At 45.8% G+C, this 13364-nt stretch overlaps 5 protein-coding genes across 10 annotated transcripts; 3 read left to right on the forward strand and 2 right to left on the reverse strand.

Annotated features, from left to right (window-relative positions):
* The first annotated feature begins 582 nt into the window (after positions 1–582).
* Positions 583–3701, forward strand: LOC136187735 (serine/threonine-protein kinase TNNI3K-like). 3 transcript variants are annotated; one of them, XM_065975407.1, is made up of 14 exons: positions 583–613; positions 669–760; positions 813–911; positions 962–1060; positions 1110–1211; positions 1271–1369; positions 1429–1527; positions 1576–1659; positions 1717–1797; positions 1845–1970; positions 2020–2043; positions 2098–2167; positions 2221–2406; positions 2462–3701. In XM_065975407.1, exons 1-14 carry the CDS (start codon positions 589–591, stop codon positions 3253–3255), a joined length of 1980 nt encoding a protein of 659 aa, XP_065831479.1. In that variant the 5' UTR covers positions 583–588; the 3' UTR covers positions 3256–3701. The 3 variants fall into 3 exon arrangements, with proteins under 3 accessions (XP_065831479.1, XP_065831478.1, XP_065831480.1); XM_065975406.1 differs by lacking the exon at positions 583–613 and having other exon boundaries at positions 624–760; XM_065975408.1 differs by lacking the exon at positions 583–613 and having other exon boundaries at positions 624–760; positions 1866–1970.
* Positions 3360–5826, reverse strand: LOC136187737 (adenine DNA glycosylase-like). 4 transcript variants are annotated; one of them, XM_065975410.1, is made up of 18 exons: positions 5695–5826; positions 5604–5637; positions 5476–5549; positions 5382–5423; positions 5258–5329; positions 5118–5211; positions 5035–5063; positions 4884–4981; positions 4780–4831; positions 4637–4729; positions 4454–4575; positions 4351–4408; positions 4220–4292; positions 4024–4166; positions 3884–3954; positions 3729–3822; positions 3572–3674; positions 3361–3520 (listed from the first exon to the last, which is right to left on the reverse strand). In XM_065975410.1, exons 1-18 carry the CDS (start codon positions 5818–5820, stop codon positions 3516–3518), a joined length of 1383 nt encoding a protein of 460 aa, XP_065831482.1. In that variant the 5' UTR covers positions 5821–5826; the 3' UTR covers positions 3361–3515. The 4 variants fall into 4 exon arrangements, with proteins under 4 accessions (XP_065831484.1, XP_065831481.1, XP_065831482.1 ...); XM_065975412.1 differs by having other exon boundaries at positions 3360–3674; positions 5118–5202; XM_065975409.1 differs by having other exon boundaries at positions 3360–3674.
* A 115-nt stretch (positions 5827–5941) lies between these two features.
* LOC136187343 (uncharacterized) lies at positions 5942–6472 on the forward strand. The gene has a single exon (XM_065974922.1). The coding sequence runs from the start codon at positions 5942–5944 to the stop codon at positions 6470–6472; it is 531 nt and encodes a 176-aa protein (XP_065830994.1).
* LOC136187015 (serine palmitoyltransferase 1-like) lies at positions 6442–8923 on the reverse strand. The gene is made up of 15 exons (XM_065974513.1): positions 8838–8923; positions 8666–8779; positions 8513–8610; positions 8359–8452; positions 8228–8300; positions 8050–8182; positions 7871–8000; positions 7721–7810; positions 7542–7649; positions 7382–7486; positions 7230–7326; positions 7120–7174; positions 6834–6948; positions 6712–6782; positions 6442–6655 (listed from the first exon to the last, which is right to left on the reverse strand). Exons 1-15 carry the CDS (start codon positions 8892–8894, stop codon positions 6562–6564), a joined length of 1434 nt encoding a protein of 477 aa, XP_065830585.1. The 5' UTR covers positions 8895–8923; the 3' UTR covers positions 6442–6561.
* Positions 8924–8939: 16 nt separating this feature from the next.
* LOC136187014 (uncharacterized) lies at positions 8940–11503 on the forward strand. Its single transcript, XM_065974511.1, has 6 exons — positions 8940–9516; positions 9563–9720; positions 9782–9994; positions 10047–10203; positions 10260–10514; positions 10563–11503. Exons 1-6 carry the CDS (start codon positions 8982–8984, stop codon positions 11399–11401), a joined length of 2157 nt encoding a protein of 718 aa, XP_065830583.1. The 5' UTR covers positions 8940–8981; the 3' UTR covers positions 11402–11503.
* The last annotated feature ends 1861 nt before the right edge of the window (positions 11504–13364 follow it).

Raw genomic sequence — 13364 nt, forward strand, 5'->3', positions numbered from 1 at the left:
GCCGCCTTGCTTCTCGTTCCGATTCGAGAAGCGTGAGGATGTCGCCTTCGCGAACGGGGCCCCGAACGTTTCTGATGATCGATCGATTCGAGTCGTCCAAGAACTCGACACGAACCTTCGTGAGATCATCTGGGGAACGTCTTTCAACCTTACATTAGGGTGTACCTGAGTGCATTGCCCCTGCGATCCCGTGCGACCAAGTAGTTTTGTCACCTGTTCACGAAAATGCTTTGTTTTGCGTCAAAAATCACAAAAAAACGATTTACTTTCGCTAGTTTGATGTCCATGCTGAAGGATAGTTCGCTTTTCTGTGGTCCAAGATGGCGTAATTTGGTTTTAGGTCCCGGATAAACGTTCCACGCGGTCGTTGTCTCGTTGATATTGAAGAGCCGGCACGTCACATGCCCGCGTCACCCACATCTTTTATAGGGCTCTGGCGTCACCGTCACCAGTACATCTAAGTCAGGGCCTATGGACCTATGCATCTAAGTTGGCCTTTCTGGCTGCCGCAGTATGTAGACGTTCCTACTCATGCAATGGCACATCCGGGGTGGCAAATATAGCCCGTACATTATTTGTAATACTATAATGGGAAACAGAATCGCCTTCAACAGTTAATGTTCTTCCCATGCCGAGCAGAAAGGAAGTAATTGCACTCTTTGCTTCAGAATTAGCCTTTGGAATCGCGGAGGGGAACGTAGAGAACGTGTGCCAGTATGTGTCGAAGTATCCCGAATGGTCCAAAGTTGCGGCCGATCAGGTAAAATGTCGTCTGTCCGGCAAGAAATTTTTTTCGATTTTCTGGCTTCTAGAGTGGATGGACGTTTCTTCATATCGCTGCGGCTTGTGGGAGAATCAAAATTGCTGAGTGTCTCATTACCCTAGGAGCTAACATTGACGTTCAAACAAGGGTTTGATCTGCTTTGAAATGCGATACCAAATTCAGCCTTTATCTCTTTAGCTCGGAGAAACGCCATTACATATCGCCATTCTAAATAGACAAACAGCTGCTGCAGACTTCTTTATTCAGAACGGAAGCGATATTCATAAAAAGACCAAGGTTGTAGAAAGATAAGATGTTGACGAGAGTGGTAATTATTAAATTGTAGACGAACATTGGTGCTCTTGCCACTGCTTGTCAGAAAAATGCTGTGGCCATTGCCAAACGACTAGTTGAAAAAGGATTTGATATTGGTGATGAAAGAAGTGACGTAAAGTCTTATTTGAAAGATAGTTGTGCTCGTTTTGACTTGCTCTCGACTTTGTTTAGAATGGCACGACTGCTCTACACTGGGCAGTCTTATACGACCATATAGAAATGATTGACTATCTTATCTCTAATGGGGCAAACATGGAAGCAAAGAACAAGGTACTACTAGTATTATTTCATCTCACGCATTAAACGTTTCAAGTACTTTTCCCTATCAGTGGGGGACGACACCTTTTCTTTCTGCTATCATATCTGGAAAGACGCGTTCAATATGTCTTCTTTTCCAGAAAGGTTGCAACATTTATGCTAAAGACAATGTAGGTGTGATCACATGAGAAATTGCCCAGTAAATGTATACTGATTAGGAAGGGAAAGGCGCACGGGAGCTTGCTAGGCTTCATGGCCATCGGGACCAACTCCTTGCAATATATGACTGTGAAGAGGAACGAGTAAGGAAACCAATTTTTAGAAACTATTTATTCAATTTGACGAAGTCTGGTATATAGCTTGCTCATCTAAGAGCAGAGTTTGTCTCTGGCAATAGATTGGCTGGCAGTCATTTAGCTGAGGAGCTTAACGTGGCTTTAGTACGTTTCTTTTTCAATAATCATGTTTTTAATTAATTAACAGCCAGTCATTTCCATCTCACGATCAGACACAACCTTTAGAAGCCTCGTCGTTTTATAATGCCGTTGGCGGCAGTCATGCCAGTGCTTTAAAGGATGATACTGAACTACCGAAAAAAATACAACGCTTGGAGGTATGATCAGCACAACAGGGAGTGTAAAATATACTATTTTTAACTACAGGCACAACTGCAAGAATTTCGGCAGGTTGGCGCTTTTAGAGATATTCAGCTTTCACTCGGAGGATTATTGCTCAAACAGGCACTTTCTGAGAAGAAACAGAACTTGCAGGAAGCTACTCAGCAAGCAATACTAGCTGAAGCAAAATTTGGCAAAGAATCAAATTAATTGAGATAAGTTTGAGCATAACATTTTTGTACGCAGAAAATGAACTAGCTGAACGAGAGAGAACGGCCAATTTACTTGCTCAGTGTGAGCAGGAATGTGGTAACGTTAAACTCGCTCTTGAAGAAGCAGAAAGAAGTCTACGTAAATACGATGATTCGGTGCAAGTTTCGCCCAAGGACCTTGATTTGCTTGACATTAAGCTTGGAGGCGGTTCCTATGCCGGTAGAAGAATGCGTTGCTGCTAACTGACTGATTCATTAAGTGCAGCTTTATTTAGAAGTTCAAGTGGGCCGTTGGTGCGGTTGTCACGTAGCCGTCAAAACGTTTTTCGATTTCTTGCGCGTTGACGTCTACCGCCGTCGATTGGAGCAAGAAGTTTCAATCTGGCGTCAAATTCATCATCCAAACGTCGTCTCTCTCATTGGTGTCATCACTCAAGATGACATACCACTGCGCATCTTGTCAGAGCTGCTTGAAGGATCACTGTCTGACGTCATTTATGCCGCTGGCAAGGATCTGTTGTTCCTGAGGGAGCAGGTTGACATGGCCGTCGGTTCTACTGCTGGAGTAGCGTACCTACATCAGCAGGGCATTCTGCACGGTGACGTTCGACCGACAAATGTCGTTGTCACTGCGCTGATGGAGGCCAAACTCTGTGATCTAGGAGCTGCTAGATTTGCTGAGGCCTTTGCTACTTCCGTTGGACCAATGAGTCCCGACTACGTAGCTCCTGAACGAATCTCACACAATTCTGAGACGCGCAATTCGGAACAGGCTGACATGTATAGCCTGGGAGTTTCGTTTATTGAGCTGATGACAGGAGAATTTCCGGCGAAAGATAGGCGGCAGTCTCAAGGAATGAGTATTCAGCACGGAATCATGAAGCAATTGGCCTTACAATTGATTAAGCAAGATCGCAATCAGAGGCATTCAGCAGAATATTGTTTGGGAAAATTGAAAACGATTCAGGAAATGGACGAAGCATACAGAAAATGTCCTCCCAAGAGGATGGTAAAGGGCAAGACGCACGGAGAAGGAAAAGTGAAGTTGGTGACAGAATTGTGGATTTGATAATGAAAGAACATATTTACCTGATTAGCGCTAGTATGAGCCTATTTTGTCAGTTGACACTCACGCATTCTTCGTTTCACTTGAGATTTGTTCTACGAAGAATGTAGTTTTTTACGTTCTGAAAAAGTTTGAGGAAATGTTTTAAATATTTTTGCCGTTCACAAAACGAAGTAGTGGCAGAGACGATAGGTTGAGGAAACGCTGTGCCTGATATTGCCCCCCGGCTTAGCCGCTTGGAGATGCATCAATGTTTCTGCACTTCACTCTTAGTCAGCACACTTCAAGCTTTTCTGTAATCAATTAAAAATTTATTTACTTTTGAAAAATTTTTCTAACGACTGCTGTGTGCCATTAAGTTTTCGCTTTCGAGTTTTTGATCCCACGTTGGGAGAGACAATGTCACCTGATGCTTCAAACATCTAAGTAAAAAAAAGAGTAGCAGCTTTTTATCTGTTCGCAATTGACCACGTTACTTTCTTAACGGCGGCAGAAATAGCCAACCGAAACAACTCTTCTTCCGTCACCCACTTGAAATGAACCAAATCTTTTGATAATGATTGAGATGTCCTAACGCAATACAACTGGCTTAATTAATTAAGTCTTCCCTTTTTGCTGAACCAACGCTTACTGATGATTGATACTCAAAATAATTTTATGAATGTGATAAATGTGACGTCGATGGGAAAACAAGTGAGAAACCTGCGTTATTAATATTATATGTTAACATATACAGCATATAACTACAGTATGCTTCAGTGCTTTGCTTACTGTTTTAGACTCTCTTATCTCCACTTCGCTCAATTCATCTTCGGACAAAAATTTCCGAAGATGACCGAGAAGTTGGATTTTCTTTTCACCATTACTCGACAAAAAGGGAACTGTAGGAAATTCCCAAAGTCCAGCAAGGAGTCCTCCAATAAAACAGCATAAGTCTAAAAAATATGCTGCACACATTTAGAGCAACCTGTTGAAGGTCTCTTGACAATAAGATAATAGTCAATGTCATTAGAACGAAAACTCGTCACCCCACTAATGAACTGTTGTTGCAGCAGGAAAGGACGCGTCACTCACAACATTCATGAAAAGCGCCAGTACCTCTTCAGTTTTGACAGCTGTTTTCTTCCCTCTTCGAGGAAAATTTGTAACGCCTTTGCTATATTAAACTATAAGAAATATATGTATCAGTTTTAAAACTGACTCAGAATCCCATGGCTCTGTAGGAGGAAGACAAAGAGAGCATCCAGACGATTCAATGTCCGGTAGGGAACCATTATCAGTTTTTGAAAACTTCGAACTCGCAAATTTCCTTTGTTCGTGCACCTTTCAACGTTGACAGTGTGCAACCACTTAATTAAGTAAGCAACAAAATAGATCTGAATACCTGCTTCAGTGCGAGGCATGAACTGGAAACGGGACATGAGGAACAGGCAGGCGATTTAGGAGTGCACACAGTTGCACCCAGCTCCATTAGTGCCTAAAAGAATACACTATATGTAAAATCCCTATATGATTTCAATTTCTTACCTGATTAAAGTCACCTGGACATTCTTCATCAACTAATTTGTTTGAGCAAAACCTGCAAAAGATATTTTAAATTTAGTCAACGAATAGAAATACATTTTTCATGCCAGAAATGATTTTCCGCTATTTTTGAGTTGTGTGCAACACCAACACGTCTGAGGCGTGAGAGAACTCGAATAACATTTCCATCCACAATGCCCACTCTCTGCAGCAGCAGCAAAAGTCAAATGCCGCAAATAAAACATGTATAGACTGTACCTCATTAAAAGCGATTGATGCAATTGCGGCTAGAAAGATAACAAACGTCGACATAACCAATACACAATTTCTTAATTTTGTACCTGCTGTATATCTTCCTACACCAGGAAGTTGCTTTGCTAGTTCCTCACATGACGTGGGTATGATACCATTAAGATCGTTTACAACCTTGGTATTCTATTTAATAAAAAATTGACTTCCCCACATAGTTGAGAGACAGCACCTTCTGTGCTGCTTCATGAAGTTTTTTACACCTTGAATAATACCCCATTCCAGACCAGAGTTCCTGGACTTCCTAAGCACAATTGTATCAACTTAAAATTTCGTCAATACTATAATTGGCTGACATCAAGACTTGCTTTTGCCAAGTCTTCAACTGCTGGAAATTTCTGTTGCAGGAAAAATCAGATAAGACATTTGTACGAAATTACAGAATATTACTTTCATCCAAATTTTGTACTTGTCAATTACAGCTGCAACTCGAGTCTGCTGCAGCATCACTTCACTGACCCAAACTGTAAGTGTCACCAAAAGAATTAGGACCATAGTTTCTGTACCATCCCACCGACCTGCATACGCTTTTTCATTTAAAGACTGTGCTTTCTAATGAAGACAAGATGAATGTTCAGCCCGCGCAATGCCGGTTTCCCGTTCACGTACACGGCTCCTCCAAGGAAGGTCTCTCTTATTTGCCTCATACCACGTCAGCAATCGTTTGCGAATGCCGTCAATTTCTTCGTCAGACTCAAAAGAGTGCGAACGGCAAATTGCAGAAGCATCGGCCATTACTTTGCATACGGGATGTTCAACAAAAGAGCCCGTAAAATGCCGCCAAAAGAGCCCGCGCAAAGAACCGCGCGAGCAACTCGGAGCGCGCTAATTTATTCCCGTGTTCGCGAATCTCACAATGCTCGCTCCGCAGGACACGAATGTGCCGGTTGTTGTCGATATGAGCAAAGGAGAAAAACCGCTGCTACTCCATAAAGAGAGCGCGCCAGCAAAGAAATTCAAATCAGAGACACTGAAGTGCAAGCGACTAAGCAAGAACGCGATCCTCCCAACGCGCGCGTCGGACGCCTCGGCCGGCTACGATCTGTACGCTTCGGCGGACGCGTCGATCCCGGCGAGAGGCAAGCAGAAAATCAAGACCGACATCGCAATTGCCGTACCGGACGGCTGCTACGGGCGCGTCGCTCCCCGATCGGGTCTTGCGTGGAAGCATCACATTGACACCGGCGCCGGCGTGATCGACGCCGACTATCGAGGCGAAGTGGGAGTTATTTTGTTCAATCACGCTTCGCAAGACTACCACGTGACGAGAGGCGATCGAGTCGCGCAGCTCATTCTCGAACGCATCGCTACACCGCCTGTTGAAGAGGTGGACGTGCTCGAGACGACGACGCGAGGTGAAGGCGCATACGGATCTACCGGAAAGTAAACGTCTATACGGGAATGTGTACGAAAAATTCAGCACAACGTGATTGTAACACTGATTGTAACACAGATGGTAGGTAGTAGCTGTGTGTGTTAGCCTAGGACATCTTTTGCCGCTTGTTTGATCACACGTGCCGCTTCTCGCATTTCGTCCTCGCTGTGACTCAGACAGACGGCAAGTCGTATGCTATAACGCAGACGTTGTTACTCTTCATTAGCACAAGGAGCGCTTTTTGACGTTACCTTGGTTTCGGCATATTGCGCTCCTCCTGTAAGTACTCAGCTCGCGTCAAAAGGACGTTCTGATTATATGCCTGAAAAACAGGAGATATCGATGTACTGTATTTCATCATTCTCTCAATTACCCTGTCAACGATTTGTTGCAAAACCTCGTCCTCCTGCCTTTCTTCTGCAACGGCCACACATCGTAGGTGGATAATAGGAGACACCGGATCGCCTTCCACAGACATCCCCTCTATTCTGTTAGTTGGAAAAAAAGTAGTGAGTTGTATACGCAGTGAAAACATCGCCTAATGACCGCCCCTGACTGCCTCAGTTCTTTGACCATTTTAAAGCACGAACAGGTCGTTTGGTCAAAGCAACCACTTCTACCAAGATGGCGGTCTTCAAGCAGGATTCTATTCTATGTACCCTTCCAGCTGCTTCCTAAGGAAACGCGATTGAAACCGAAGGTCGGTGAACATTCCTAAACGGATCAAAAACGTTGTACTGTGCAAGCAATTTTGACGATTTTTACATACCTTTTTTCTCTGCCATCAATTTCAATCCAACTATAGCGGATTCAACGAGAAGCGGAGGAGGCGAGGCAGAAAAGACGTATCCAGTTCCAGACAATCGCTTCAATCAAAACAGGTAAGGAAACAGGGGTTGAATGACTATTGATCCAATGTACCTGATGATCTACAACATAGGACGTTCCGCAACAGAAGCCTCCAATTGATGCCACGGCATGCTCCAGGCTGCCTGACATTAGATCAACGTCTTTGATGCCATATTTCTGAAAAAGAATTGTGAGAATGAAAACAGCGTCACAGTGCAACAATACACAGTACCTCCCCCTCGAAGTGTTCCGTCACTCCACAACCGTTGGGGCCAAGTGAGCCAAAGGAAATGGTCTCGTCAACGAAAAGACGAACCTTGTACTTGTATTTCAACTCGACCTAGTGGAAAAACCAGCAAATCAAAAAGTTGCACTTGGCATAACAACGTTGAGCGTGAAAATATGTAGTACCAGTTTGGGAAAGGGGCAAATATCGCCATAATTGATGTAGAGACCTTCAACGACCATGAATTGCCTAGTAGCCTGGGCTTTTTTTGGATTCTGCAAGAGAGCGACGATAATGAAAACAAAAGCCTTTGGCATTGGTGCATGCCCACGTACCTTCATATCTTCCTCTTTTTGCTTCTTCAGAAGTGACTCCAGGTGGTCCATGTCATTGTGACGAAAGTACTTCACTGTGCTTCTGGACGCCTGAAGACCTTTCTGAATAGCAAAATGAACTCCTTCATCACTGAAAAGAAAATATGCGCGGTAGCCAGAGATATGAATTGTCTGCTCACGCAAAGATGATGTCATCACGCTTGGAGTAGGCTGGAATTGCACTGGCAATAGCGGAAAAAGCATAGGCATACAAGATAGCCTCCTGAGTTCCGGTGAACTCGGCCAGTTTGCTTTCCAAATCAAGATGAACATCTGAAAAGAGAATAAAAACTTCTGGACGAATTTCGAAATTCTCACCAAAAGTTCCGTAAAACCCCCTTGGACCACACGATCCCACCCCGTATTTTCTAACCGACTTGGTAGCAGCATCCTATTATAGACACACGAACTTCTGCAGTGCGTAAAATTGGCTTGCCATGGCAGCAAACCTCAATTTCTCTATTTCCAAGGAAGCCCAAAAAATTGAACGAGGACAAGTTAAGACATCGCTTTCCATTCACAACAGCAAAAGGACCTGGTGTCCTGCACTGATTGTGTCAGCGAAGGGAGGAGAGGACGGATTCAACCGTACATACTACATACCCACTAATAATTCGCTCTGGGAGCACTTGAACGGCGTCGGCACTCGGTAAAGGAACGAGAGGCTCCGGTTGCCAATCGCGAATGAGTTCTTCTTCTTCCTGCAGGACGGCAAAAGCTGTTCGTCAGAGGGAGAAAGAGACGTCGCTTTCCAACCTGTGGTGTGAACGTTTCCTTTGTGCTTCGCATTCTGTAGCTCTTTGAAAAGAAGATGAGGTAGAGAAGTCCGAGAACGAGAACGCATTCGACCGCCAGGTGGTAAAAGGGAGTCTAGAAAAGAAAGAGACCTCTCCTCCGATTCCATTACAGTACTGGTTGCCTTCCGTACGCCAAGAATGGGTCCAACAACGGCATCGTAAATGCTAAGGTGCGCCTCCGATGCCATTCTGGAGAGAAGGCTTTCTTAAGATCACGTGACTCGACAAAAGGCACGCTCACCACGCTCACCTACTCACGATTACTGTACAGCCAAATGGAATTTATACGTCGAAATGGCCACGAGATCGCCATCGTCAGGTCCCAGTTGTATCTCTTCGGCGGCGAACGTCCCAACGGATCTCTGTTTCCGCGTCACATTGTGCGTCAATTTGATTTCGAGTCGAAGGAGTGGACGGAGATCAAAACACGTCCCTTTCCTGGTTCGACGCTTCCTTCGGCATGCAGGGACGCGCGAACCGCCGTTACCGGGGATCTCGTCTATTCATACGGCGGAATCGGCGAGCGGCAGGGCGACGATCGACTCGCAGGAGCACTCGCGTCGCTTTTCGCTTTCAATACGCTACAGTGCACGTGGCGGCGGCTCGCCACAGAGCCGAGCCAGATGCGACCTTCTCGTCGATCCTCGTGCGGAATAGCGACAATCGGTGGCGGGGTGGCTTTGGCCATGTTCGGCGGATATGGCCCTCAGCCGACGAATCTTCAGCCAGACGCCGAATGGATCGGTTCATCGGATTTTGAAAATAGCGATGGCTGGAACAATGAGCTTTTTCTATTTGACAACCATGCAGGCATGTATTCCTAAATTAATAAATTGATTAGTTATCTTACGTATAGAATGCTGGGAGGTATTGGACTCTGTGGGAACTCGGCCGCCTCCTTGTGCCGGTCATACGTTCACACCCGTGAATGAATATTGTATTGTCATGTTTGGTGGGCAAAATTCTACTGACCGGAGCAATGCCTTGTATACGTTGACGCTGAGAAAGGCAGAGGTACGACATAATGCAATTTCTTCACACTGTAGATAGAATCTCTGGGAACTGCTTTTTGCAGAAGTGGCACGGAGATTGGCAATTTATTCTTCCAGCCCAAGAGAGCGTTCAAGGCGAATTGCCTTGGCCTTCAAAACGCTCGTCTCACGCGGCTCTTTGCATACCGTCCTCGGCCGGCCCTGTGGTACTGATTGTAGGGGGCCTAGGCATATGCCAAGTGCCGTGTCCTGACGACGCCTACTTCTGGGACGTGACAACTTCGCGATGGTACCGGGTAAGACACTTGATAAATACAGTGACAGCTTTTATTGACGTTGCAATGGCAGATTCACGAGCATGGTCTGCCTTTGCGTGTGTGGAATCACGCACTTGGTATTTACATGTCACCGGAGAGCGACCAAGTCAGCATTGTCTGCTTTGGTGGATTGAGCCATGATTTCGACGGCGATTTGACGAATGGGGATTTTATTACGTGGCGATGGGGTACAGAGCAGCTAATGTTACTCGGTAGCGCATGGAAATTTTTTCTTTCCTAATAGACGACAGCAGCATATTGTACTTGTCTCTCGAAGTGCAGCGCTTACGTTGTTTGACGGCAGCGTACCAGAAGCGGTCTAATGAGAATCAGGCGGCCGTAGCTCCGACTGAAAAACGGACGCCTGATGACGTCGCACGATTTCAAGAGGCAATCGACGAAACGGCGCAACGTCTGAGCTCCCAGTTGTCGGCGTTCAGAATCAGAAACGACGAAGTCAAAGAAATAGGCAAAGAATTAGGCAGAGGATCCTACGGAGGTAACGACGTCCTACGTCTTTTTACATACATCTGTATGGTCTTTGTAGCCGTTAACGTTGCTCAGTGGCAGGGTGTCAAAGTTGCTATCAAATGTTTCTACCGTCTCCTCTACGCCCCTCACGTGAAACAGCTATGGGAGCAGGAATTGCTTCTTTGTGCTCGCCTGCGTCATCCGAACGTTGTCAGCTATTTCGGTGCGACGGTCATTGACGGAACGCCGCTTCAAATTATCATGGAACTGCTGGAGGGTTCTCTCGGCGAATTGATTGCTGCGGCGACGACGAACAGCGGCGAATACGCTCTCCGTGACATTGAGATGATCGACGTCGCGTACGATTGCGCGGCGGGCGTTGCCTACTTGCACGGCCTGCAACCGAGCCCGTGCATTCACTGCGACATACGACCGACTAACGTTCTTGTGTCGCATAACATGATGGCGAAGCTTGGCGATTTTGGTGCTAGTCACTTGCTCGAGAGCTCGCTTTCCGTCGGTCCTGTTAGCGCCAACTACGCGGCACCTGAGCGGTTTGTTGACCAGAGCAGCGATATTGCTATTGCTGTTCGGAGTTCGATTCAGACAGACGTTTACAGCCTTGGCGTGACTATGTGCGAAGTGTTCACGGGGCAAGCTGCCGTGCGGGCGGCACGAAGGCGGCAGGTTGCTATGGTACAAGATCAGCGTCTTGCTGCACTTTGCACGCAGATGGTAAGCCTTGACAGCAACGCAAGACCCAGTGCGCGCTGTGTGCTAAGTGAATTAGAAGAGATTAGTAGATCAGCTGAGCATGGTCGAATGAACAAAAGATTGGTATGTCGTTGTGGCGGAGAACCAGAAGAGGGACGCATGTTAATGCTTGTGGAAAGATTTGTGCATAGTGATGCGTAGAAGTCGCGTTTTTCGTGGGGTCTGGCTACGAGCAGGCCGTTCTGTAAAGGATTTCGTGTAGCACACGTGAAGCGTGTACATGTAGTAGAGATGTACATTGAACGGAGACGAGTGAATACGATTGAACCCCTCGCACGATGCTCGTTGCCTTTCCTGACTCGCTCTCCTGTCTGCGGCTTTCTGCCGTCAAGCCATTTGTTGGACAGCGTCCAACCGTCCGTAGGTACTTATGCGTTGCCGTTCCTATCGTATTTGCGACAAATCTGGCGACGCTCACCTACTCACCTGCATAGATTACAGCCAAATGGAATTTATACGTCGAAATGGCCACGAGAGCGCCATCGTCAGGTTCCAGTTATACATGTATCTCTTCAGCGGCGAACGTCCCAACGGATCTCTGTCTCCACGTCGCGTTGTGCGTTGATTCGATTTCGAGTCGAAGGAGTGGACGGAGATCAAACCACGTCCTTTTCCTGGTTCGACGCAAGAACGCGCGAACCGCCGTTACCGGGCATCTCGTCATGACGCCCAAAACGGTCACGTTTTCCATGGACATGGGCGACGCGCTCAAAGAGCGCCAATCCCGACGAGGCAGAAAGTAAGAAATCATCTACGCACGTTTTAGTTATTTAATTGAATCTGTTTTCAAGAGCATCATATTATCCTTGTACACTATTCCGTCGTTACTTTCCGGCGACCAGTGCTGTCGAAAAAATCTTCGGTTGCTCGCCGCGCCGTCCGATGTCACGGCAATGACGTACAATCCACACATTTCTATCTGCCGGACAGCTTCCCACAGAATCCAGTGAAGATCGACAGAATGAATACCTAAAGAATACGTCAGCTTGATGAACAAAGTATCTCTACTGTATTGACGCTTCACGGTTACCTGACGTTGGGAAATGAACGTAAGGGAATTTCAGCGGCGAGACAAGACCACGTACAATCAAGCCTAGCACGTGAGTGGCTACAGACAGCTTTTCTTCTTTGACGCTTTTCTCCAATTTTGCCAGCGAATCGTTGAAGTCGCCCAAATGCACAGGACCGACGACTTTTCCAGAGTTCTTGTCGAAAACGATGTCTTCGCGAACTTTCATTTCGTCGACGAGAAGGACGACATGCTTTTCGACTTCCGATAGCGATTCAACTTTTGCTTCCGCTATAAGGTGATCATTCGTTTCTTTTTGAAACCCTGGCTTCGCCTGATAGAAGTGCACGTAGTCGCGCAGTGTTCTCCGACGGGAGGTGCATAAAACCGGATGTACGGGTGGCATGGCAGGCGGCGGATGATAGCATCTTCAAATTGAGGGCCCACTTGATCATCATGGGATGCCATTTCATACCTCGACCGTCAGACAAACGTGAGGCCTTCTTTTGCTGATCCCAGAAAAGCCGCCTAGAGTAAAATATTTGGCAAAAACTTTGTCATATTAATCGCATAATTTGCGCTATAAAACAGTCAAGGTAGCTCTTATCTAAAGCCGAAATTTCTGTATTTGCCTTCAAATCGACGAAATTTTTCCGGACCGGTTCGTATTGGGGCCTCATTTCTATCTATAAAACTAATCGCACGTTTTTTTCTATAAATCAGTCGAAGTAGCTCTAATTTGATGCAGAAAAGCGTTTTCATTGCCTCTAAATAAACGAAATTTTTCGTGGTCCGGTTCATAATGGGGCCTCACTTTCATCCAAAAAATTAATCGCATAATTTACGTTAAAAATCAGTCGAAGAGGTAGCTCTTATTTAATGCAGAAATTTCTGCATTTGCCTTTGAATAGACAAAATTTTCGTGGCCCGGTTCCTAATGGGGCCTCATTTTTATCCAAACAATTACTAGCATATTTTACGAAGTTGCTCCCATTTAATGCAGAAATTGCTGCCTTTGCATTTCGATAACGACATTTTTCCGTCCCGGTTCCCTTTGGGGCCAATTTTTATCTATAAAACTAATCGCTCGTTTTC

The sequence above is a fragment of the Oscarella lobularis genome, chromosome 5, assembly GCF_947507565.1.
Source record: "Oscarella lobularis chromosome 5, ooOscLobu1.1, whole genome shotgun sequence".
Taxonomy (NCBI): domain Eukaryota; kingdom Metazoa; phylum Porifera; class Homoscleromorpha; order Homosclerophorida; family Oscarellidae; genus Oscarella; species Oscarella lobularis.